This window comes from Hyla sarda, chromosome 3 (assembly GCF_029499605.1).
Source record: "Hyla sarda isolate aHylSar1 chromosome 3, aHylSar1.hap1, whole genome shotgun sequence".
Taxonomy (NCBI): Eukaryota; Metazoa; Chordata; class Amphibia; order Anura; family Hylidae; genus Hyla; species Hyla sarda.
In genome coordinates, this window is record NC_079191.1 from 254332104 (window position 1) to 254359612 (window position 27509).

Sequence of the window (27509 nt, forward strand, 5' to 3'; positions counted from 1 at the left end):
CACCAAAAAAAAAAAAAAATCACCATTTGCACCACCATATCATTTCTTGATTCATTATAATATTTTTTACATCAATATTTATTTAATTTTTTTATTCAAGTTTTTCTGAAGCTCAGGTGGGAGGGGTTTTATGCAGAGTTCACAGTACACTTAAAATATTGCCAGGTGGACACTTTTTATTTTACATCTCCAATTATAATCTACAAATAAAGCTTTCAATAGAGGAGAAGATCCAGCAGCCACACCAACAAAACCTTTTTTTTTCCTTCTAGCTCTTAGTATTATTAGCAAACTTTTATGGGTTCTTCTCTTGACCCAGACAGTATAGTATACATTGCTCCTACCTTCTTTTACAGCAAGTGGCTTTTCATCTTTTGTTTTTTCTTCTATAATAAAAACAAGAAACAGTTTTTTCATTCCCATTCTAGAAAAATGTTAGGCTGACATTTATTGCTACAGTTAAACTTAAGCAGATAAACTTCCAAAGTCTTTTCCATGCTAGTTTTACCCAGCGTTACCCCAAAGTAAATACTCTTAGCTATGATAATTTTCTTACATTTAATACTTCTCTGCCCAAGCCTTCAACTTATCCAAGCATTAAGAATTTATAACATAATATTTTTGTCAATTGACTTTGGAATAGATTTTACATAACTAATCGAGATGAGCAAATTTGTTGAAAAATTTGATTCGGCAGATTTGCAGAATTTTCCGGAAAAATTTAGTTCGGTCCGAATTTGTTCCCAACGAATCTCTATTAAAAAATGTCTATTTCTGTAAATAGTCAATATGACATGCAGATTAGAGGCGTCGCTATTAGAATCACTGTCACAGAGCAACACAATGACAGTGCCTGGAGCTGCCATCAGTATGAGGAGACCATATAGTGGCTGAATGACACAGCCTGGAGTTGGCGGCAGCATGAGGAGACCACATAGTTGCAGAATGAGGCATCCTGGAGGCAGCAGCATGAGGAGAACATATGGTCGCAGAATTAGACAGCCTGGAGGTGGCAGCAGCACGAGGAGAACATATGGTGGCAGTATGAGACAGCCTGGAGCTGGCACCAGCATGAGGAGAACATATGGTGGCAGAATGAAACAGCCTGGAGCTGAAATCAGCAGTATCAGGAGTCCTGAAAGTAACCTTGTAACATAGTGGGGCAGTGGGTGCCAAAACCAGTACCCTGTGACAAAGGTGGGTGAAAAAAGGAGAACTTGGCATCAGATGTGTGGCATCAGGTAGGTGGAAGGATCAGAATAGTAGCTGAGGCAGGTAGGCAGAAGAAAACGGTCTCTTTTGTAAAAGTGTTAGTGTATACAAGTAAGTATTGAGGATATGCATTACGTAAAACATAACTTTAAAAAATATTCTTAGGATGAAATATATGTACCCATTTTTTTTTTAATCAAACAAAAGGAAAGGTGTGCAAAAAACACCATGTGCTACCTACACCACCAAGTATTGATGTAATGCAAAGACCTCTAAGAGGTAGAAGGGAACAACGTATGATTCATTGTAACCAGTGCGGGTAAAAACTTCCCCTGTAAGGCCATACCCTTGCATTATTAATTCCCTTCTTTGTAAGTGCTACTCACCATAAAAAGGACGGCCCCACACAGGAAACTCTCCATATTTCCACCTACAAACACTGCCATTTCCCAGGGTTTTTAGGTGGAAATAGGGAGAGGTTCCTGAGTGCGGCCGCCCTTTTTAAGACTTAATGGTACACTTATGAGGGGAGTTCAATGCGTTCCAGTACGCTTAAAACAGTATTTTTCAACAACAGCACCAGGTGTGTACTTTTTGCAGGCCTTTCACAGTAACTATGCCTTTAGGACTATAACAGGAACCAAACGGTACACCACTTAGATGTAAGTATGTGGCATGCATTTATGAGGGGAGTACAATGCGCTTCAGTACACTTAAAACAGTATTTATCCACAACACCAGCAGGTGTGTAATTTTCACTGGCCTTTCACAGTAACTAGGACCTTAAGAGTTTAACAGGAACAAAAAGGTACACCACTTAGATGTACGTACGTGGTATGCACTTATGAGGGGGGTAAAATGCGCTCCAGTACACTTAAAACAGTTTTTGTCTACAACACCAGCAGGTGTGTAATTTTGCCTGGCCTTTCACAGTAACTAGGCCCTTAAGACTTTAACAGGGACAAAATGGTACACAACCTATGTACGCACAGGTTACACTTAATAGAGGACAATACGCCAGTATTAGGCAATAATAGCAGGTGATTGTGGCTTTTAGTGCTCTGCTCACCCTAAATGGCTGGCTACTATTAGCTTTTCAGTTGTTGTACACACCAGTGCTGCAGCACGCAGTCACTGTGTACTACACCCAAAATTGCACTCTCTCTCTCAATCTCTCTCCCTTTCTTATCAGTGCTTCTAGGCTGTATTTAGGCTTGAGGTGAATAACTGCTGTAAAATGCTTTTCTGTGCAACACACTGCTCTGTCCCTCTCTCTCTGCAATAGAATGCTGATGTGAGTTGCTGCAAGATGGCTGCCTATTATATAGGGCTGTGACATCACAGAGGTGGCTGGCTGCTCATTTTTTTGGCCTTCCCAGCATTCCTTGCCCCATATCCTCACATGTGGAGCCGCCATCTTAGATGCCTTGGAGCCTAGACCGCACTAAATGGAGTTTAATGAAGTGATTTGTGCGATCGAATTGCGTCGATATTCGCATTTGTTGCGTAGCAAATTTTTCCTGGAAATTCATAACGAATTTGGATTCGTCAGATTTGATTCGCTCATCCCTAATAACTGTCTAGAAAAATATAATAGTACTGATAAAAATAACAAAACACAATTCCTTTAAACTTTTGCTGATATATCAACTTTATTTCAAAAATTTTTGCCAATCGCATCATAAAGCAAGCTAAAGCACATATGCAAAGCTAGTCATGTTACATGTTTGGTAGATGCTATCTGTATTATACTTTTAACTTCTAATAAATACACAAAATATTTTAAAAAATTTAATAAAAATAAAAAAAGACCTTGTCACCGAACTTCTCATATTCTGTTGTTTGATTAAAAGCCAAATTATCTGTCAACAAATACCGGTACTGTCAATGCCACTTTTTAAACTTCTACCAGAGTTGCCACCAAGCTTTCCTGGAAATCGAATGGCAAATCTATCTAGTTTTGTAACAATATTGATTGTCATACTGTACATCTTTTTCAAGAAACAGACAAATAATAAAGGCTAGATAGGATGTTTAAAACATTCTTTAGTCTTAGTTTAATGGTCAGAATAGGCCTACAGACATGTTACATATAAAAAAAACTAGGTTCTGCATCTGTTTTATTCACAAGGATTCTTTTATTAATGCTGACACATTGAGGTATGCCAGCATGCACTTACGGTACCTTGTGCCCCTACGAAACCCTGCATGGATGATACAGCTACTGAAGTGCACACTATAGTACACTACAGTACAGTAGTACTGTAGTTAACTGTTACTTTTTGGAATAGAACCCCATAGTTTTAAAAGCAGGTATAGCAGAAAACAATCCTGATTACACTTAAACATGCTTGATGTGCCTATGTACAGGTATACCTAATATCTACAGTCCTATATTATCTGTGGCAATAAGCCTTCATACAAGTCTATCTTTAAAATGCAACTGTCACCAAGAATATGCTTGTGAAGCTGCACACACAGAGGGAGATTTATCAAGGTATTTAAGCATCTTTTTTGCTTACAAAAGTCGCCCAAAAAGTTGCACGTGTGCCTAAGCAATTTGTGCAAAAAGTCGCAGGTGAGACTTTTGTGCGACTTTTTATTTTATTTTAATTTTCACAGGTACAGTGGGATGAGCGGGTAGGAGATGTACAGGAGGGTGACAAGCTTGTCACCCGCCCACACATCGCCCACCATGCAACACTACTACAACTTCCAGCATGCCCTTACTGTAAGTACGTGCTTGGAATTGTAGTTGTGTGGCATGGGGGGGGGGTGTTCTAGATGAGCAGGCAGATGACAAGCTTGTCACCTGTCAGTGCCGTATGACTACAACTTCCAGAATGTCCTTACTGTATGGGCATGCTGGGAGTTGTAGTAATGCAGTGGGGGAAGGTGACAAGCTTGTCACCCGTTTGCACATCCTCCCCCAGCCCTGCTGCATGACTTCAACTCCGATTATTGTCAGGATTCGGAGTGGTATGCAGGGATGACACAGGTAGTGGATCCTCTATGTCAGTGAGGTGATGGCGTGGGCCGTACCAGGGGAACGGAATCTAAGGAGTTACTGGTTTTCACCAGAGCCCGCCGCAAGGCGGGATGGACTTGCTGCGGCAGGTAACCCCCAGGTCGTTCCACCCAATAGCGACTCAACCTCACTGACTGCTGAGTCAGGCGCGGTACATAAGGACTAGGCAAAAGGCAAGGTCAGACATAGCAGAAGGTAAGGGCAGGCGGCAACGGTTTGTAGTCAAGGGCAACAGCAAGGGTCTGGATACACAGGCAATGGAAACACGGGAACGCTTTCACTGGCACTAGGCAACAAGATCCGGCAAGGACAGGAAGGGGAAGTGGGTTTTATATGTTTGGGAGTGATTAGCACCGATTGGGCCAGGCACCAATTAGTGGTGCCCTGGCCCTTTAAATTTCAGAGCCGGCGCCCGCGCACCCTAGAGAGCGGGGCCACGCGCGCCGGGAAATGACAGCAGGGGAACGGGGCAGGTGAGAGGACTGGGATATGACCAGCGGGGGGGGGGGGGGGCGCTTCCCGCCACGCGGATCGCATCCCCACTGGTGATAGTAGAGCAGCGCTCCCGGTCAGCGCGTCTGACCGGGGCACTGCGAGCAGACAAGTGCCGCGAGCGCTTCGGGAGGGAGCAGGGACATGGAGCGCTCGGCGTGACAGTACCCCCCCTTGGGTCTCCCCATCTTTTTGGAACCGAGGAATCTGTAGATGATTTCCTTGTCTAAAATATTGGCCTCGGGTTCCCATGATCTTTCTTCAGGGCCACAATTCTCCCAATCCACCCAATTTTTTTTTTTACCTCGGACAACCTTGGAAGCGAGGATTTCCTTGATGGAGAAGACATCAGAGGAGCCAGAGATAGAAGCAGGAACAGTGACCTTGGGAGAAAAGCGGTTAAGTACGAGAGGTTTGAGAAGAGAAACATGGAAAGAGTGAGGAATACGAAGAGAAGGGGGAAGATGAAGCTTATAGGAGACAGCATTGATTTGATTCTTGATTTTAAAAGACCCGAGGTACCGAGGACCAAGCTTGTAGCTAGGGACACGGAAACGGATGTATTTGGCAGAGAGCCATACTTTGTCACCGGGGGCAAAAACAGGAGGAATTCTTCTCTTTTTATGCGCGTGTTTCCTGCCAGTAAGAGAGACTTTTGAGTCTCCTTCCAGATGGAGGAGAAATCTTGTGTCAATTCATCCACGGCAGGAACTCCAGATGAAGTGGGAATGGGGAGGGGGGAAGCGGGTGATGGCTGTACAAAACAAAGAATGGAGATTTGGAGGAGGACTCAGAATTCTTGAAATTGTACGAGAATTCAGCTCAAGGCAGAAGGTTGACCCAATCATCTTGACGGGAGGAGACAAAGTGCCGCAAGTAGTCGCCAATTTGATCTTTAATTGACTGCAGAGTGCTCTCCAAAATTTTGAAACAAATTGAACACCTCTATCAGAGACAATATGCGTGGGAAGCCCGTGAAGACGAAAAATTTGTAGAAAAAATTGTTTCGCCAATTGTGGCGCAGAAGGTAGACCCGGAAGCGGGACAAAATGAGCCATTTTGGAAAAGCGATCAACGACCACCCAAATGACAGTGTTGCCATGAGATGAAGGTAGGTCAGTTATAAAGTCCATCGCTATATGAGACCATGGCTGTTCAGGCACAGGCAGAGGAAGGAGAAGACCAGCCGGCTTCTGTCATGGAGTCTTGTCACGTGCACACACTGTACAGGCCCGTACAAAATCGGTCACATCTTTCTCCAAGGAAGACCACCAATAGTGTCTGGAAATTAGCTGTATGGACTTTTTGATTCCAGCATGACCCGCCAGGTGGGAGAAATGACCCCATTTGAGAGTCTGGAGGCGAAGACGTGGAGGAACATAAGTTTTTCCGGGAGGAATTGGCACCAAAGAAGCTGGGACGGAGACGACCAGACACTCAGGAGGTATGATGTGATGAGGAAGAACATCTGATTCCGAGGCATCGGTGGTACGTGATAGAGCATCAGCCCTGACATTCTTGTCCGCAGGACGAAAATGAATAAAAAAATTGAAACGGGCAAAGAATAATGACCATCTAGCCTGGCGAGGATTTAACCGCTGGGCAGATTAAAGGTAGGACAAATTTTTGTAGTCTGTGTAGATGGTGATGGGATGCAAGGATCCTTCTAGAAGATGTCTCCACTCCTCAAGTGCCAACTTAATGGCCAATAGTTCCCGGTCTCCAATGGAATAGTTATTTTCAGTAGGAGAGAAAGTCTTGGAGAAAAATCTGCAAGTGATATTTTTTCCTTTAGCGGTTTTTTGAAGAAGGACAGCTCCGGCACCAACTGAGGAGGCGTCAACCTTAAGGAAGAAGGGCTTCAGAGGATCTGGCCTGGACATGACTGGAGCAGAAGTGAAGGCGGTTTTAAGGTGTTTAAAGGTCTCCTCCGCCTGCAGTGGCCAGGATTTCGGATTAGCATTTTTCTTGGTCAAGGCCACAAAAGGCGCAACAATGGTGGAGAAATGGGTAATGAATTGACGATAATAATTTGCAAATCCGAGAAATCGTTGGATGGCTTGCAAACCAATGGGACGTGGCCAATCTTTTACTGCAGATAGTTTATCAGGGTCCATTTGAAGACCTTGACCGGAGACTATGTATCCCAAGAAGGGGAGACTGCTACGTTCAAAAAGACATTTCTCGATCTTGGCATAAAGAAGATTTTTGCGTAGGCGCGGAAGCACTTGACGGACATGGAGGCGATGTTCCTCTAGGTTGGAAGAAAAAATGAGAATGTCATCAAGATAGACCACCACACAGGAATACAGCATGTCCCGGAAAATCTTGTTGACAAAGTCCTGGAAGACTGCTGGGGCTTTGCATAGACCAAAGGGCATGACAAGATATTCAAAGTGACCATCTCTGTTATTGAAAGCGGTTTTCCATTCATCACCTTCACGAATACGGATGAGATTATAGGCGCCCCTTAGATCAAGTTTGGTGAAGATCTTTGCTACACGCAATCGATCAAATAGTTCAGAGATGAGTGGTAGAGGATAGCGGTTTTTCACTGTGATCTTATTCAGACCTCGGTAGTCAATAAAAGGGCGTAGAGAGCCGTCCTTCTTGGCCACGAAGAAGAATCCAGCTCCGGCTGGAGAAGAAGATTTCCGGATAAACCCTCTTTTGAGGTTTTCCTGAATGTACTCTGTCATGACTTGTGTTTCCGGGGCAGAAAGTGGGTAAATCCTACCAGGGGGCGGTGTGGTACCAGGGAGCAAGTCGATAGGGCAGTCGTAGGGTCTATGTGGAGGTAAGACCTCTGCTTGCTTTTTACAAAAGACGTAAGAAAAGTCCTGATAAGTCCTTAAGAAGACCTGGCAATGGAGTAGCAATGGAGACTTGGCAGGAAGGAACTGGGTGGAGACATCGCTTGTGGCAAGAAGATCCCCAACTCTTAATGTCCCCGGTGGCCCAGTGGAGGCTAGGCGAGTGACGTTGGAGCCAGGGCAAGCCCAGAAGAATTTCAGAAGTACAGTTGGGCAGCACAAAAAATTCAATATGTTCATGATGGTGAACTCCAACACTCATGAGCAGCGGTTGAGTGCAGTAACGCACGGTGCAGACCCGTCTCTCTCCATTGACGGATGAAATGAAGAGAGGTTTGATAAGACGGGTAACAGGAATATTGAATCTGTAGATTAGGGAGGCTTCAATGAAACTTCCTGCTGAACCAGAGTCCAAGAAGGCCACAGCGGAGAAGGAAGTATTAGTATTAGCGGGTATAGCAATCCGCACAGGTATAGTCAGTCGTGGAGAGGAACAATTCACACCTAGCAACGCCTCTCCTACGTTAACTAGGTGCGAGCGTTTCCCTGACGTGGAGGACGAATAGGACAGTCCTTTAGGAAATGTTCGGTACTAGCACAGTACAGGCACAGGTTTTCATTCCTACGGCGAGTCCTCTCTTGTTGGGTCAGGCGAGACCGATCCACTTACATAGCCTCCTCGGCGGAAGGCACAGGAACAGGTTGCAAAGGACGCTGGAAGAGAGGTGCCAGGGGAGGAAACCGCCTGGTGAGAACAAGATCCTTTTCCTAACGAAGCTCCTGGACTCTTTCAGTGAAACGCATGTCGATGCTGGTGGCCAAATGGATGAGTTCAGACAGGGTAGCAGGAATTTCTCACGCGGCCAGAACATCTTTGATGTGACTGGATAAGCCTTTCTTGAAGGTCGCGCAGAGGGCCTCATTATTCGAGGATAGCTCAGAGGCGAGGGTGCGGCACTGTATGGCGTATTCGCCCACTGAAGAACTCCCTTGGACAAGATTCAATAGGGCAGTCTGGGCTGAGAAAGCCCAGGCTGGCTCCTCAAAGACACTGTGTACTTCTGAGAAGAAGGACTGAATAGTTGCAGTGGCAGGATCTTTGCGGTCCCAAAGCGGTGTGGCCCAGGACAAAGCCTTTCCAGACAGCAGGCTAACCACAAACGCCACCTTAGACCGTTCTGTAGGAAATTGGTCTGACATCATCTCCAGGTGTAGGGAACACTGGGGCAGGAAACCACGGTACAGTTTAGAGTCCCCATAAAACATGTCAGGTAGGGACAGGCGGAGTCTGGGAGCGGCCACTCGCTGCGGAGGTGATGCAGGAGCTGGCGGAGGAAATGGTTGCTGTTGTTGAGGCAGAAGCTGTTGTAGCATAGCAGTCAACTGAGTCAGCTGTTGTCCTTGTAGCGCCATCTGCTGAGATTGCTGGGTGACCACGGAGGTTAGGTCAACGACACTGGGCAGCGGGACCTCAGCGGGATCCATGGTCGGATCTACTGTCAGGATCCAGAGTGGTATGTCAGTGAGGTGACGGCGTGGGCCGTAGGGGAACGGAATCTAAGGTGTTACTGGTTTTCACCAGAGCCAGTCGCAAGGCGGGATGGACTTGCTGCGGCAGGTAACTCCCAGGTCGTTCCACCCAATAGCGACTCAACCTCACTGACTGCTGAGTCAGGCGCGGTACACAAGGTCTAGGCAAAAGGCAAGGTCAGACGTAGCAGAAGGTCAGCAGGCGGCAACGGTTCATAGTCAAGGGCAACGGCAATGGTCTGGATACACAGGCAATGGAAACACGGGAACGCTTTCACTGGCACTAGGCAACAGGATCCGGCAAGGACAGGGAGGGGAAGTGGGTTTTATATGTTTGGGAGTGATTAGCACCGATTGGGCTAGGCACCAATTAGTGGTGCACTGGCCCTTTAAATTTCAGAGAGCCGGCACGCGCGCGCCCTAGAGAGCGGGGCCGCGCTCGCCGAGAAATGACAGCAGGGGAACGGGGCGGGTGAGAGGACTGGGATGCGACCCGCGACTACGCGGATCGCATCCCCACCGGTGATAGTAGAGCAGCGCTCCCGGTCAGCGGGTCTGACTGGGGCGCTGCGAGCAGACAAGCGCAGCGAGCGCTCCGGAAGGGAGCAGGGACCCAGAGCGCTCGGCATGACAATTGTGTCCTTACTGTAAGGGCATGCTCGGAATTGTAGCCATACAGTGCAGGCCGGAAATGTGCGGGTGGGTTACAATAAAATGTACTAACCTTTTCCTTGTTTTTTTTTTCCTTTTCATTTCAGGTCCGTGTATCCTGTGGACTACTACAATGACCAGTGTTTTTCTTTTTTGTTTACGGTTAATAAAATGGTTAACGAGGCCTTTCGAGGGAGTGTTTTTTGGAATAAAAGTTTTTCAAGCATGTTTTTTTTTTTTTCACTTTACAGACTTAGTAGCGGAAGCTGTCTTATAGACAGAATCCATTACTAAGCCGGGGCTTAGCGTTAGCACCAAAAACAGCTAGCGCTAACCTCAGATTATTACCTGGAGCGTCAAATATGGAGCTTCTGCTGTAACAGGCTGGTTTTATTTAGGCTGGGAGGGCCATTGTCCTCGCCCACCCTGGTAACGTCAGGCTGTTGCTGCTTGGTTGGTATTTGGCTGAGAATGAAAATATGGGGAATCCTATGCGTTTTTTAAAAATAAATAATTAAATAAAAAAACGCATAAGGTTCCCTGTATTTTTATTCTCAGCCAGATACCAACCAAATAGCAACAGCCTAACGTTACCAAGTTGGTCGAGGACCATTGTTACTGGCCCTCCCCAGCCTAAATAACACCAGCCTGTTACTGCCTAGGTCCAGGAGTGCCATATTTGATGCTTCGGGCCTGTTGGAACCGGATTTTCCCCACACTCCTGTGGTGGTGGGTACCGGAGTAATAATCGGGGGTTAGCGCTAGCTGTTGTTGGAGCTAACGCTAAGCCCCAGGTTAGTAATGGACTCCGTCTATAAGACAGCTTTCACTACTAAGCCTGTAAAGTAAATAAAATAAAATAAACATTTAAAAACTTTTATTCCAAAAAACACTCCCAACAAGCCATTGTTACAAAATGTTGTTAATATTAGACAAAAAAAATGCTGGTCATCGTAGTCCACCAAATCTGAAGTAGCCCACAGGATAGACGGATCTGAAATGAAAATAAAAATAAAAAATAAAATAAAAAATGGGTTGGTACATTTAGGGGGAAAAAAGTGGTAAAATTTTTTTTTAATAAACACACACATTTTTTTTGCTTATGTGTGCTAAGAAAATGGTATTCCAAAGTGATTTTATTGGTTTTTCCTTATGTGAGCCAAATTTATGAACCACCCATGATAGTATAATAAATATGCAAAAAATAGAAAAAATATCGTAGCACTCACCACGGACACGGATGGAGATTTTCAAAGTAGAAGTCTTTTATTGTAACATCACGGAATGCTGTACATCCAAAGTTGGGGAGAGGGAAGGGAGAAAGACAGACATCAGCTCCAAGGAGCTGACAGGAGGCGACAAATTATTTCGCAGTGAATACTGCATGTTCACGCTGGTGTTTGAGAAACCGGCCTCGACTTATATACGCAGAGCTGGTGAATTACTGGAAGTGCGCCCGGACCTGTAAGTGTGTTCATGCAAGGGGGTGAGTAGACAACCATCTACAAAACAGGACAATAAGCCAACCAGCAGCACATCAGAAGTCCCTTTAGGAGGACCACCAGAAGAGGAGACAAAAAGCACAAGAGACACCAGATCAAGACATAAAAGGAAGACAGTGACATGGCGGACATAGAGCAAAACAGAATCTTGAATTTGGCTCAGATTCCACTTGATCAGGCCTGCATATCTTTATTAAATAAAGGACTTAATTACTGCATCTCAACTCCCTTTGATTGATCAAGTTTTGAAATAGACTTATATGAGTCAATAACAAAAATAAACCTGCATAAAATGTTTCACGACAAAAATCCCATTACTACATAACTAAAGGAGGGCGAACAACCCGCCATATTAGGCTCATTGAGCTTTAGCGCATACTTCGCAAATAGCCCTTCGGATACTTCAGACCTCGCACTTCTCCTCAGTTTACAAAATCCTGACATCAATTTATGGGGTAGAGGAGACCACTACTCTGGAAGCCTTCAAAGGGGGAAAAAAATCCTCTTTTTCACCACCCATAATTCAAGGCAGCAATTTAGAACAATTCAGAGAAGCCGTTACTAAAGACATGAGAGCACTGGTGTACCCCAGCCCCCCACAGAACCTGACCATTTCCAAAAAAGAGCTTTGCAATGGTTAAAAAAAAGATATGACATTGTTATAAAAAAAAAGCCGATAGAGGGAATAATATTGTGATTCTCTCGAAACAACAATACCAGGAAGAAGCCTTGAGGCAATTGTCAGACGCCCGAACTTACATAAAAATCACCCAGGATCCCACACAAAAGGTGTTATCAAATCTAAGAACCTTCTTGTGACAGTAAGTAGAGAATGGTCTTATATCCTTAAAGACAGCGGAAAAGCTGATCCCGGAGACCCCGCGGAAACCACAATGGTATTACCTGCCTAAGGTGCACAAATGCCTAGAGCGACCCCCGGGACGCCCGATAATATCGGGCAATGGATGGGTGACCGGGTACCTCTCACAGTATGTAGATTGGCTCCTCTCCCCTCTCCTAATGGATATTCCCTCTTATTTAAAGGATACAGATGCCTTTCTTGAATTATTGCAGGATACACCTGTGGAGAGTACTTACAGACTGGGAACCATAGATGTGGAGTCTTTATTCTCCAGGATTCCTCAAGATCTGGGTGTAAGCACAGTGAGAGAATTCCTGCAAGCTGCGGGAAAGTCCGTGCCCTACTGTGATTTTGTTAAAGAGGCTATTTTGTTTGTGTTGGATAATAACTACTTCCAATTTGACACAGTATGGTACAAGCAATGCACGGGGAAAGCTATGGGGACCCCAGTCTCATGCACACTGACTAACATCTTCCTAGCCATGCTGGAAGCCAAATGGATTTACTCACCATATAATAATTACACTAAGTACATTAAACTGTACAAGAGATATGTGGATATGTGGATGATATGATGGACATATGTCTTTTTTCGACCGTACTAACTATGTAACTATATCTTCCTGCTATGGGATAACAGCGAGGAGCTGTTCAATACCTTCGTAGCAGATCTCAACAGTAAAAACGGAATGAATATGTTTTTTACTTCTTCTTTTCACCCTGAAGAAATTAAGTTTCTGGATGTAGTGGTTTCCTTGAATGAAGATCGAATAAACACCCGAGGCTATAGAAAACCATCATCTCCCATGTTTTACCTGCACTATGATGGCTTCCACCCCGACCATACCAAGGAGACCTTACCATATAGTCAACTATTACGGTTAAAGAAGATTAATAGCAGCGCTTCGATCTATCAGGACCAAGCCAATCAACTACTGTCACATTTAAAAGAAAGGAGCTACTCAAAAAATAGTAACAGATCAAGCCGTAGAACGCATCACAAAAAAATCACGTTCCACCCTTCTGAATAAAGAAAAGAAAGATCAATAACATATTAAACATTTTGTCTTCTCTTTTAAATACAGCAATATGTCCGCCGCACTGAAAAAATCTGTTTTAAAACATTGGCATCTGGTGGAAGGAGACCCAGACTTGCACGATGTTGCAAAGAATAAACCAATCTTTGCGCACAGGAAAAATAAAACAATAAAAGACCATCTGGTACAAAGTACCTTTTTCTCAAGTACACAAGAACCTGACTGGCTTACTTCATCTACCCCTATAGGGAATTTCAAGTGTAGCCACTGTTCTTATTGCCCCAACTTCTTCAGTGGGAAGAACTACCGGATTGGAGGTATGGACATCAATGTGAAAGATCTGATAACATGCAGAACTACTTACGTGGTATATATCATTTTATGCCCGTGCGGCCACTTTTATGTCGGCTCAACCATCAGGAATCTGTTCACAAGATTCAGAGAACATTGCTGAAACTCCAGATTAGGTACCGGAGTACCGGGTTTAGCAGAACATGTCCACAGCAACCATTCAGGGGACCCATCCTGTTTGAAATTCTTAGGAATTGAACGAATAAAAAGACCACTTCCAGGAAGAACAAAAGAAAACACCCTACGTTACAAGGAGGCAGTATGGATCTCCAGACTACGAGCAACAGAAGGATTAGGCTTCAATGAAAAAGATGAACTCTATGCCTGCATCTAACCTTTTTTCCTTAAACATGCCTTAACAATTTATTTGCTCAAGTGTTCTTTCCCCTTATTCCCTTTTATTTTCCCAGCTTTAATGCCGTTATTCTGACATAACACCACCATTGTCATTTATATCTTCCATTCTTTTTGTTTCTGCTTGCTCCGCTCAATAATATACGAATTGTTCCGTTTCCTGAACATTGCAATACTCTGCAGACATGCACCAACTCGGAGACACACCGTAATATTATAGCATTATAATCCTGTTTCCAGATCTCCTTCCAGTGAGATCAGCCTTCTCCCGTGAATGGACCTTTTGACAGCATAAAATGTAATAATAGTATTAATATGCATGCAGCAATTACCACGCTCGGGATTTCCTTGATTGTTACATAATCCCGCAGAACCAGCTGTCAGTCATTCGCGTTGGAGATCGTGTTCCCCCAACTATTTTTTATCTTGCACGTACACATAGTTATGTAAAAAACTTTACTCACCCCCTTGCACGAACACACTTATAGGTCCGGGCGCACTTACAGTGAGTCACCAGCTCCGCGTATAAAAGTTGGTTTCTCAAACACCAGCGTGAACAAGCAGTATTCACTGCGAAACGATTTGTCGCCTCCTGTCAGCTCCTTGGAGCTGATGTCTGTCTTTCTCCCTTCCCTCTCCCCAACTTTGGATGTGCAGCATTCTGTGACGTTACAACAAAAGACTTCTACTTTGAAAATCTCCATCCGTGTCCGGGGTGAGTGCTACAATATTTTTTCAATTTTTTGCATGTCATGAACTCTTTTTTTCTAACACGTTAGCACCTCCACTTTGAGACACACACCTGTTCCCCCGCAATTGTTCCCCCGAAAACCATTCAATGCACATTACATTTGTTCTGTTCGCTTTGTAGTGCCGGTTGCCTTTATTTTTTCTGGACTAGTATAATAAATATGTCACACATAAGCAAACCCAAAGCAAAAAAAAATAAAAAATGCCTACAGAACTCGCTTAGTAAAGCAACGATGATAAATGCCCCCCACAGTGCACTAGGGCTTGGCAAAACATTCTTGGCATACCTTTCTCAATAAATTGGGCTGTTTTATACTTTAAAAAACACAGTTTTATAATTGCTCTGGCAGTCAGGCAATAGTCTGAGAGGCAGAGCCTGGAGCTTGCTCTGTGGGTCTCTGCTTATGTAGCACAGCTGATGAGCACACAGGGCTCAATCAGCTGCGCAACGTTAGCAGAGAGAGGCGATGCGGCCCGGAGCAGAGCGGACTCCAGGCTCTGCCTCTCGACTGTTGCCTGACTGCTGGAGCAATTATAAAACTGTATTTTTGTAAGTATAAAACAGCCAAATTTATTGATAAAGGTATGCCAAGAATATATTTGTGAAGTTTGTGTGTGCAGCTTCACAAGCATATTCTTGCTGACAACAGCAAAGGTCAAAGGACTCTGTTAGTGGTAGCCAAGCCTTTAATAGCTGTAAAGCACATTACTAAGTATGGCTGACATACTTGTTCTCTTCAGTTTAGAAATCTTTGCTGGGAAAAAAAACACATTTTGGTATATAGTTGGTATAAAGCAAACATACCAAATAACAGCTTCTTATGCTAGATGTGTTGTGCATAATATACTTTATTAGACATTCATTTTATGTTTTTATATATGAGAGAACATTTTTAAAAAGGTATTCTTACATATCCCCCATCATAGCTGAGGCATGGCCATACACCTTATTAGACCAAAGGTAGTTGTTTTGCCGAATACTAGAGCATAGTCTACCACAACAGACAATATTCTAAACAATATCCACCTGTTAAATCCCCCCCCCCCCCTCCAACGTGTCTGTGAAAGTCAGTGATTGAATGCAGCACTCACATGTTGATATAACATGAAACAAATGCTGCAATGGGTGGAGCATTAATGCTGGAGAAGTGGGGGATTTAAAATACATATTTTTTGTATTGTTATTTTTAAATAAATTCCTTTGCACTTTACACCCATTTTACTGAAGCCGTGCCTTCTTTTTGACACAGTGGAAAAATTGTCTAAAACACATAATAAATGGGGTTCACAGTATGTAAGCCAAGTTTTGGCGCAACCTGTGACAGTATTCTATGAGAATTGTGGCACATTTTCACATTTTTTAATAGTAAAACTGTTTTATTTTCCTTACCTTGAACTGGTAAGGGTTCTGGTTCTTCTGTTAAAAAATAAAATAAATAAATAAATAAATAAATAAAGTAATTAAATAACTAAAAGCTTCACAGATTTTGTGTATTTCACTGATAAAGGTATGAAATAGGTTTGCTTTCTTTTTTGGAAAAAGCTAGGTAAATGATTGTATGGTCATGTAACATTGGGAAAAGTAGATTTTAAAGTTGTAGAAAAAAAAAATAAAAAAAAAAAATATATATATATATATTTAATATTTTTCTACAACTTTAAAATATATATATATATATATATATATATATATATATATATATATATATATATATATATATATATATATATATATATATATACCGTATATACTCGAGTATAAGCCGAGTTTTTCAGCACGATTTTTCGTGCTGAAAACACCCCCCTCGGCTTATACTCGAGTGAACTCCCCCACCCGCAGTGGTCTTCAACCTGCGGACCTCCAGAGGTTTCAAAACTACAACTCCCAGCAAGCCCGGGCAGCCATCGGCTGTCCGGGCTTGCTGGGAGTTGTAGTTTTGAAACCTCCGGAGGTCCGCAGGTTGAAGACCACTGCGGCCTTCAACATCATCCAGCCCCCTCTCACCCCCTTTAGTTCTGAGTACTCACCTCCGCTCGGCGCTGGTCCGGTCCTGCAGGACTGTCCGGTGAGGAGGTGGTCCGGTGGGATAGTGGTTCCGGGCTGCTATCTTCACCGGGGAGGCCTCTTCTAAGCGCTTCGGGCCCGGCCTCAGAATAGTCACGTTGCCGTGACAACGACGCAGAGGTGCGTTCATTGCCAACGTACTTCTGCGTCATTGTCAAGGCAACGCCTCTATTCCGGGCCGGAAGCGCGGAGAAGAGGCGCCCCCGGTGAAGATAGCAGCCCGGACCACCTCCTCACCGGACCACCTCCTCACCGGACAGCCCTGCAGGACCGGACCAGCGCCGAGCGGAGGTGAGTACTCAGAACTAAAGGGGGTGAGAGGGGGGCTGGATGATGTTGAAGGCCGCAGTGGTCTTCAACCTGCGGACCTCCGGAGGTTTCAAAACTACAACTCTCAGCAAGCCCGGACAGCCGATGGCTGCCCGGGCTTGCTGGGAGTTGTAGTTTTGAAACCTCTGGAGGTCCGCAGGTTGAAGACCACTGAGGGCGAATGATGAGAAGAGGATGATGAAGGGGGGGTGTGGGGATGATGAAGGGGGGTGGGGATGATGAAGGGGGGGGTGTGGGATGATTACAAGGGGATGATGAAGGGGGGATGTGTGGGATGATAAGGGGATGATGAAGGGGGGATGTGCGGGATGATAAGGGGATGATGAAGGGGGATGTGTGGGATGATAAGGGGATGATGAAGGGGGGATGTGCGGGATGATAAGGGGATGATGAAGGGGGGATGTGTGGGATGATGACAAGGGGATGATGAAGGGGGATGTGTGGGATGATAAGGGGATGATGAAGGGGGGATGTGTGGGATGATGACAAGGGGATGATGATGAGGATGTTAATGACGGGTCTGGATGATGACAGGGGGGGATGAGGTATTTCCCACCCTAGGCTTATACTCGAGTCAATAACTTTTCCTGGGATTTTGGGTTGAAATTAGGGGTCTCGGCTTATACTCGGGTCGGCTTATACTCGAGTATATACGGTATATAGTTTCAAGCAGTTGGGGTCTGAGAGTTTAGACCCTGCCGGTTTCCTAGATAGGGCAGGGAGAATCTATGGGACTGTCTCAGAGAGGTGCTCAGTCATTCTAGTGATTGGTCGGGGTCTGAAAACTCAGACCCCAACTGATCCAAATTTTGTTAGGTTAAACGTTTAATTAGGTTAAACAAAAGTAACACTTTAATTAAAAAAAAAGAAAGAATGTGGATATCCTCTACAACCTGATCAGTTGTATGCTTTTTTATAGCAATTGCTAAGCAATGCTGATAAGGCCAAATAAGCAGCTGCTCATATAACAAAATGTGCTTGCCACACTAGATCACACATGTTCTATTCACCATTTTTTATTAATAAAAATCCCAGAAAGCACATTTGGATTCCAATTGACAGGAATGTTTTTCCTATGATTCTCCCTGTTAGAGCACAAGTACAGGAAATCTTTTTTTTTTTAAAGCTGACAAAACGCTGAATACATATTTTACTATTATTATTATTATTATTATTATTAATAATAATAATAATAATATTAATATAATATCATCATTATTATTATTGTTATTACATAAATAATAATGACAACAACAACTGTACTGATAATAATTGTTTCCCATTATCTTTTATCCAAACAGCATGCTTGGGTTTGGTACATGTTAATATTTTACCTGACTGCTGGCATTGCTATGGCACATAGTCTGTTAAATACTGTACACAGGGTACAAGCTCTAAGTGCCCTATATTGTCAATGCTAAAGAACGTTTAAAGGGGTACTACGGCCCTAAGACATCTTATCCCCTATTCAAAGGATAGGGGATATGATGTCTGATCGCGGGGGTCCTGCCGTCAGATGGGGGCGGAGTCGTGACATCACGATACTCTGGCCCCGTAGTGGTGACCCGGCAGACTCCGAGGCTGCAGCACTGCGTGTAGCTCCCGGAGATGGGTGCTGCATGCGAGTGGGACACCCGCAATCAGACATCTTACCCCCTATATAACATGTCTCTATAAGCTCTATTAGATTGGCTATTAACAACTGCTGATCTTGTATATCACAGTACTGTTTGAGTGCCCCTTTTGTTGTCCTCATTTGTCAGCCACACATCCCAATTACACTTGGAGATGTACAGCCCTCAAGTGATGTTTTTTTGCCAGGTTAAAACCAAGTGATCACCTGTTAGCAGCTTATTCAGCTAATATTCTCCCGTGTAATAAAGACCATACTTGTATATCTATTTTAGTGAGATACAGCATAAATATCAGGCAAGAATGACTGTATAAAAAGGAAACTGCTTGTGAATTCACTGTATAGCATCACAGCAGCCTAGCACAAAAGCACAGAAAGCAGGTGGTAATTCACCAGTACATTGGGAACTGGTTTCCCTATTTTTTTTGCAGATTGGACTGGTGTTAAAAAACAGACTTAAAGGGGTACTCCGTCCCTGGCATCTTATCCCCTATCCAAAGGATAGGGGATAAGATGTTAGATCGCCACGGTCCCGCTGCTGGGGACCCCGGGGATCGCCGCTGCGGCACCCCGCCATCATTACTGCACAGAGCGAGTTCGCTCTGTGCGTAATGACGGGCGACACAGGAGCCGGAGCAGCGTGAAGTCATGGCTCCGCCCCTCATGACATCACGGCCCGTCCCTTAATGCAAGTCTATGGCAGGGGGCGTGACGACCACCATGCCCCCTTCCCATAGACTTGTATTGACGGGGGCGGGCCGTGATGTCACGAGGGGCGGAGCCGTGATGTAACGATGCTCCGGCCCCTGTATTGCCCATCATTACGTGCAGAGCGATCTCGCTCTGCGCAGTAATGATAGCGGGGTGCTGCAGCGGTGATCCCCGGGGTCCCAGGCCAATGGCAAAGGGCCAATGACTTTTACTGCCAAGGGGCTGGAAGAGTTTAAGTCAATTCTTGCTTTAAATTCTTGGCAAATAAGATGGTAACCGCAAAGCTTTGGTTAGTAAGGCATAAGCATTCAGCCGTAATTCACGTCTGAATACAGCATCACTGCTATTTACACATACTTGGTTTCTTCCTTCTCACAATCTTTGCTGTAGAAAAAAATATTTTATATTGTAAACAGTATAAAACAGAAAAATGTAAACTATTACATTGTTTTGAAATGTTGTAACTGTTATGAAAAAAATACTGGACCGTCTGTACAGACAGTGCAGCACTGTATGTGTGCACTCTATGGCACATGTAATAAATGGGAATAAATAGTCAGAGTAATGCTAACAGATTACAGTGCAGTATACTTTGTTTTACTGGATCCAGTTCTATGAAAAAGCACAACAGTCTTCTCTTCTCTTCTCAGAAAATACATACTGTAACTTTGGCCCATGGGATATATTTGTTGTATGCTGTATGTGTTGCAGGAGAGTTTTTGATGCATATAGCAAATATACGCCACAAATGTGAAAAGAGCCTCAAGATTCTGCCTTATGAAAGCTTCTAAAAGTACAATAAAGTTGTCATATGTCATCACATCCTTTGTCCTCTAATGATGAGATCTGCTTTCCCTATTCTAGTCTATTTAGCAAAGCTGAGAAGTCAGCTAGAGAAAACAGGAAATCTCAGCCTATTTGTCTTCCTGTAGCTACTTGGAAAAATTGAAAATTGCTGAATTTTTAAATGAATTGTCCAATAAAAAAAGAAAAAACAAGAAAAAAAACAACTAAATGTAAACAAATACTACATTTTATAATACACATTTGACAACTAGTCTTTGATTATATATTATAAAATCTGATTTCTTCAAAGGGAACCAATCAGCAGATTTTAGCATATATAACACTTGGCAATGTGTTATATATGCTAAAATCATTATCTTCACCATCCCCGGGGGATGTTTGTGCCCCCAGGGATGGTAAAGATATTAAGTTATAAAGTCCCCCCGGACCACCTGGCAAGTATTGCCTTGGGCGGGGATTTCTGCTTACCAGCACCTGTCGCTGCGGCCGTAGCCCCTCCCCGACGGCTTGAATGACAGCTTGCATCAATGCTCTGTTCCGTCTGTATAGGGAGCAGAGCGATGACGCAAGCTATTATTCAAGCCGTCGGGGTGATGTTCGATATTAGCCGTGGGTCCTGGCTGCTGATAGCAACTGGGACCTGCCAGGTATAAAGTGCGGTCAGCTCCTGAGCACGCTTTACATAACAGGAGCCGGCAACGAGCATATATTTAAGTGGTCATTAACCCCTTAAGGACCAAGGACGTACCGGTACGTCCTGAGTCCTTTCCCTTTCTATAACGCGGGGCCACGACGTCATAGCACGCGGCATTGATCGCAGTGCTGCGTGCTATTAACCCTTTATACGCAGTGTTCAAAGTTGAACGCTGCGTCTAAAGTGAAAGTGAAACCATGCCGTTAGCTCAGGGAGCTGTTCGGGATCGCCGCGGCGAAATCGCGTCGTCCTGTACACCTGTTAGACACGAGGAGGGTCTCCTACCTTGCCTCCTGGTGTCCGATCGCCGAATGACTGCTCAGTGCCTGAGATCCAGGCATGAGCAGTCAAGCGGCAGAATCATCGATCACTGGTTTCCTATGAGAAACCAGTGATCAATGTGAAAGATCAGTGTGTGCAATGTTATAGGTCCCTATGGGAGCTATAACATTGCAAAAAAAAAGTGAAAAAAAAATATGAATAAAGAACATTTAACACCTCCCCTATTAAAAGTTTGAATCACCCCCCTTTTCCCATAAAAAAAAACAAACTGTGTAAATAAAAATAAACATATGTATTATCGCCGCGTGCGGAAATGTCCGAATGATAAAAATATATCATTAATTAAACTGCACGGTCAATGGCGTACGCGCAAAAGAATTCCAAAGTCCAAAATAGTGTATTTTGGTCACTTTTTATATCATGAAAAAAATGAATAAAAAGTGATCAACAAGTACGATCAATACAATAAGGGTACCACTAAAAACTTCAGATCATGGCACAAAAAATGAGCCCTCATACCTACCCATACGCAGTAAAATAAAAAAGTTATAGGGGTCAGAAGATGACAATTTTAAACGTCTAAATTTTCCTGCATGTAGTTATGATTTTTTTCAAAAGTACGACAAAATCAAACCAATATAAGTAAGATATAATTTTAATCGTATAGACCTACAGAATAAAGAGAATGTGTAATTTTTACCGAAAAATGTACTGCGACAGAAGCCCCCAAAAGTTACAAAATGGCGTTTTTTTTTTTACAATTTTGTCTCACAATGATTTTATTTTCTGCTTCGCTGTAGACTTTTGGGTAAAATGACTGATGTCATTACAAAGTAGAATTGGTGGCGCAAAAAATAAGCCATCATATGGATTTTTAGGTGCAAAATTGAAAGGGTTATGATTTTTTAAAGGTAAGGAGGAAAAAACGAAAGTGCAAAAACGGAAAACCCCCTGGTCCTTAAGGGGTTAAGAAGTTAATATTGTGACAAACATGCTCATGTAGCTTTTCCCACAGATAACGGGAATGCTATGTATAGTACGTTTGGGGTTTGTATAACAGAATATTGATGTCCAGCAATATTGAAAACATAAGCCTTATTGATCTCCTGGAACAGAAACCAACCATTTTATGGTATGTAGGGTATGTAGCTAGATAGCTATCAATCTGATTTAGTATTATAGCTTTGTCTTACCTTTTTTTGGTGTTACTATTGATGGCTCCTTTTTGGACACTTCTGGTTCTATAAAAAACAAAAACAAAACAGAATTCGTTGGTTAAACCCTACAAAGATCTCTTTCATAGCACTATAAGTATTATAGTTTTATTAGATCCTATGAAAAAAAAAATGATTTGCATCTCAATGCTAAGAATCTCTTGCCTATTGAAGCTAATGTGTGTGGCAGTTACCATTGTGATCTTATTTTCTGACTGGTGGTATACAGGTGAAACTCGAAAAATTTGAATATTGTGCAAAAGTTAATTTATTTGAGTAATGCAACTCGTTTGCAGAAGAAAGCATGAAGTGCTCCAAAATCTCCAGGTTGACGGATGTGTTGACCCTGGACTTAATGAAGCACAGTGAACCAACACCAGCAGATGACAGGGCTCCCCAAATCATAGTAATTGGGGGGCTTTGGGGTTTTCATGAGCTGTAAGCCATAATCACCACAATTATGACAACTCACGGCTTGAACTATCTTGCTTTGCATGTAATGATTTTCTCTCATATATTAGTTTCACCTTTTAGGTTGCATTACCGAGGTAAATGATTTTGTACAATATTCTAATTTTTTCGAGTTTCACCTGTCTATGATCATTATACCTCTGCTATAATAAAAACTAGTTCACCATGACCTGCCTTCCTAGTGAGATAATGGTTTATGTGCACAATTCAGTTTATACAAGCAGATCTTAATAAAACCGCTTCTCTACAAAACAACAAAAACAGCAGTAGCGGCAGGAGCGGTGCCCTAATAAAGCAGAACTACAAAGCAGCCAACTAGCAAACACTGCCAAGATGAGTAAATGGCTGGTGGGCATTACCCAAAGTAGCAACTTACATATACATTTTGGGGAAAAGAGTCACCTTTCAAATATATCCCTCTATGGGCAGAATTTATTGAAACTGATTCAAATAAAAGTAAGAGGTGTAACTAAACCCCTGCTGACAAGTCTGCTTGGAGGAAATGCCTTTCTTGTGCTAAGAATAAAGAAAAGTCTCATGTTGTCATAGTTGTGAAAAAACAGATCAATTTGCCATTTTATTCCACTCTTGGATCCTATGGATAACAAAAGAATTATGGTGGATACACAAAGTAGGCAGGGAGAATGGCAGTGAGCGAGCTTAGAGCTGTACTTATCCCTGTATTACATGACATAAGGTACGATGACTCTCTACTATTCGTTAACCTAAATTCAATTTCTCCTTTCTCCTGCACAGTAGTAAGACATACAAAATTGTAATTAACATTGCCACGAAATCCTACACCAGGTTTGATAATACTCTAACTGCTGACCAATCTAGGAAACAAATTTAGAATATAAATAGAAAAGGTAAAAATCCCTTTTGGTAAGAATGTGGACTATAGGAAGATCGAAGAGCATGTAGAAGAACCCATAGCACCCACTCATAGCGTACTGTGCAGATGAGCACTGATGGCAGCCACTAGCTCATTCTGCAAAAAAAAGTTGTTATTTTTTATTTTCTGGACTCTGTTCTTGGACTCTGCCTTTACCTTTTACCTCTGATTACTCTGGTACTTGTAGTGCTTTACCCAAATCCAGACCTCCTGCCTGCCTCCTGTTTGTCGAGCTCTGCCTACAGCTGATTTTCCTTAGGCCTAGCCCTTCAGTATACCCCACCTGGGACTTGTGGTACTGCCTGGTTCAGGTTTATTGGCTCTAACTCCTAGCTAAATCTGATATCTAACAATGCTTCTGTCTCATGGTCTCATTCTGGTCCTGTTCATCTGTGTCCTGCCATTACCACAGCATCTGACTGCCCTTTAGGGACTTTAGGGATTGAGGCCTAAAAATACGCTGCAGCAAAGTCTGATCCTCCTCAAGGAGATTTAGAGGGAAGACCATGACTTCCTTAGACTCCACTCCTCAGATTAGCCAGTCCTCAAAGCAGCTGTGAATGAGAGAAACAGACGCTCCATAGAGCAGTAACGTAAGAACCCCTGGTGAAATAATTATTATACAAATTACTTGCTCACCCTGGGTGGTTGTGCAACAACAATGATGTAAGCGTAGGATAATAGTAGGTCAACTGCTGCCTTCCGGTAGATATTTGCAGTGTAGGATAAGGCTTCAAAGGAACCCGGCTCAATCGGCGCTGAACGACCACAACAAGTGAACGGTTAAAAGGAATTTATTTGACCAGAATGCAAGGCGTTTCGCTGCGCATGCGCAGCGAAACGCGTTGCATTCTGGTCAAATAAATTCCTTTTAACCATTCACCTGTTGTGGTCGTTCAGCGCCGATTGAGCCGGGTTCCTTTGATGCCTTATCCTACACTCAAAGCAGCTGTGACCTAGGGATCTATAACCTGTGCCTAAAGAATCGTGACACTATGTCATGAAAAAATAGCAGTTTAAATCTAAAACTAGCTTAAAGGTGTACTCCATTGGAAAACAATTTTTTTTTTTTTAATCAACTGGTGCCAGAAAGTTAAACAGATTTGAAAATGACTTCTATTAAAAAAAATCTTAATCCTTCCAGTACTTATCAGCTGCTGTTATGATCCACAGGATGTTCTTTTCTTTTTTAATTTCCTTTCTGCCTGACCATACTGCTCTCTGCTGACACCTCTGTCCATTTTAGGAATTGTGGAGCAGGATAGGGTTTCTATGGGGACTTGCTTCTACTCTGGACAGTTCCTAAAATGGACAGAGGTGTCAGCAGAGAGCACTGTGGTCAGGCAGAAAGGAAATTAAAAAAGAAAAGAACTTCCTGTGGCTCATACAGCAGCTGGTAAGTACTGTAAGGATTAAGATTGTTTAATAGAAGTAATTTACAAATCTTTTTAACTTTCTGGCACCAGTTGATTAAAAAAAAATGTTTTCCAGTGGAGTACCCCTTTAAATAACATTATTACATGTTCCCATTTATATATTTTTTTTGTTAGTGTTTTGGTAGTTAATTTTTACGTGTCAAAAATAAAATAAAAGTAGTAGTGCAGATGATCTACAACACCAAGGAAATCTTAACCCTTTATTTTAGAACCTGACAGTCTCTGTCATCTTATGTGAGTAGCACCAACTAGAAGGTCCAGCTTTCCTTGGTGTAGATCATCTTCACGAGTACTGTGATTATTGTTAGCGTTGCTCGTGAATATTCGCAATGCGAATTTTATTCGCGAATATCGCATATTCGCGAATTCGCGAATATAGCACTATATATTCGTTATTACGAATATTGTTTTTTTTTTGTTTTTTTCACAGTACATATCACAGTGATCACCCCTCTCTGCTTCCAGCACGTGTGGTGTAAAGGCTCTAATACTACTGTGTGAGACTAGCGTGCAAATTTTCGCATATGCGGAAATTTGCATATGCAAATTTTTGCATATGCGAATTTTCAAATATGCAAAAATAAAATGCGAATATTACGAATATGCGAATTTAGCGAATATATGACGAATATTCGTCCATATATTCGCAAAATATCGCGAATTCGAATATGGCCTATGCCGCTCAACACTAATTATTGTTCACCATTTCTTCTACATATTGGCATAGGACCTGAGGCAGCACACATGCAATATTTTCAACTAAAAGATTACTTGTGCCCCAAGCATATCAATATTTGGTGAGTGTGGTTTTACAGCTCAGGTAACACTTTCCACTGCACATGAAGTGCTCTCCGTTTTTTCTCCTTCTCTAATTAAACATGACAAAAACATATATATCAGGGGTTTTTTGTAATTTAATTTGAAGTTTTAGTATTCTCTTTTATCCCCATAGACCATCCAGCTAAGTAATTACAAAAGTCTAATTATTCTAATCTGTGATCTGATCATGATTTATTGAACACACTGGTAACTAATGCAGGGAGTTTCTAGGTCAGCCGTTTCTGGGAGTAAAATAATTAGATGAACTTACATCTTTATACCTCTAATGATATGGATACAAAAAGATGGGTGCATGCGGGAGAGAGAAATAGATAGATAGATAGCAATAGGGAGAAGGAACAGCACATCTGTAAAATATTCCAATATTCGGTGCAAAACAGTTTCTGGAGTCCAGGTCAGGAGCCCACTATTTGTACAAAAAGAGGAATCTCACTGCAGCACACATAATCCAGTAAAAAATGTGATTTATTCCATAAAAAGAAGTGTTTTCACAGCAAGTTGCTGTGAAAACACTTCTTTTCATGGAATAAATCACTTAAGGGGTACTCCAGTGAAAACTTTTTGTTTTTTTTAAATCAAATGATGGTAGAAAGTTAAATAGATTTGTAAATTACTTCTATAAAAAAAAATCTTAATCCTTCCAGTACTTATTAGTGGCTGTATACTACAGAGGAAATTATTTTCTTTTGGGATTTCTTTTCTGTCATGACCACAGTCTTTTCTGCTGACAGGAACTGTCCAGAGCAGGAGAAAATCCCCATAGCAAACATATGCTGCTCTGGACAGTTCCTAAAATGGACAGAGGTGTCAGCAGAGAGCACTGTGGTCGTGACATAAAAGAAATCCCAAAAGAAAAGAATCAATCTCAGACCAAAGCAGAAGACCCATGGAAGGCAGCAGAGGCAGGTGAGTCGACCTCAGTCTGCCATTCTGGATGATCGAATCTCCGCGGCAGCGCTACGAGCGATCAGATCATCCATTAGTGACCGCACTCCCGCAGATTTGTATTGATCATGACATCTGAGGGGTTAATGATGGACATGACCCGAGCATCGCTCTGATGCTTGCGGTCATGTATAGGACATAAATGTATGTCCTGGTGCGTTAAGTACCACTACACCAGGACGTACATTTACATCCTGCATTGTTAAGGGGTTAGGTTTTTTACTGGATTATGTGTGCTGCAGTGAGATTGCTCTTTTTTTTAGATAGATAGATAATGCAATGAGCATACCTGACCAATCTGTGTATTTGGTCTGGAAAGAGTTCCAGTTCCAGGCCAATAGCAGCATAGATGGGTGTTATTTCTAGGCCTTTAGTCTTTGTGGCTTTGCTGCTGGTTTGAATTTACACTGCACTTTGTCTCTGTGAGAGCACATGCACTTTGTATTGCCATGGCTTTTTGTCCTGTTAGCTTTTAGCTCTATTTTGATATTCCTGTTATTATGAGTGCCTGGTTGGGTTAAGTCTGTCCTGTTTGTGTCTTGTTATATATTCTCTGTTGGTGTGTTTACACCTGCTTTTGTGAATCTTGAATCTGTTTGTGCTT

General features: G+C 42.7%; 1 protein-coding gene across 1 annotated transcript in view; it reads right to left on the reverse strand.

Annotated features, from left to right (window-relative positions):
- Positions 1-27509, reverse strand: part of TRDN (triadin) — a 408805-nt gene that overhangs the window by 53697 nt on the left and 327599 nt on the right. Inside the window, exons 27-29 of the mRNA XM_056563602.1 lie at positions 22298-22345; positions 15973-15999; positions 345-386 (exon numbers count right to left, since the gene is read on the reverse strand). Coding sequence (XP_056419577.1) covers positions 345-386; positions 15973-15999; positions 22298-22345 — 117 coding nt within the window. The remainder of the gene's footprint in view (positions 1-344; positions 387-15972; positions 16000-22297; positions 22346-27509) is intronic.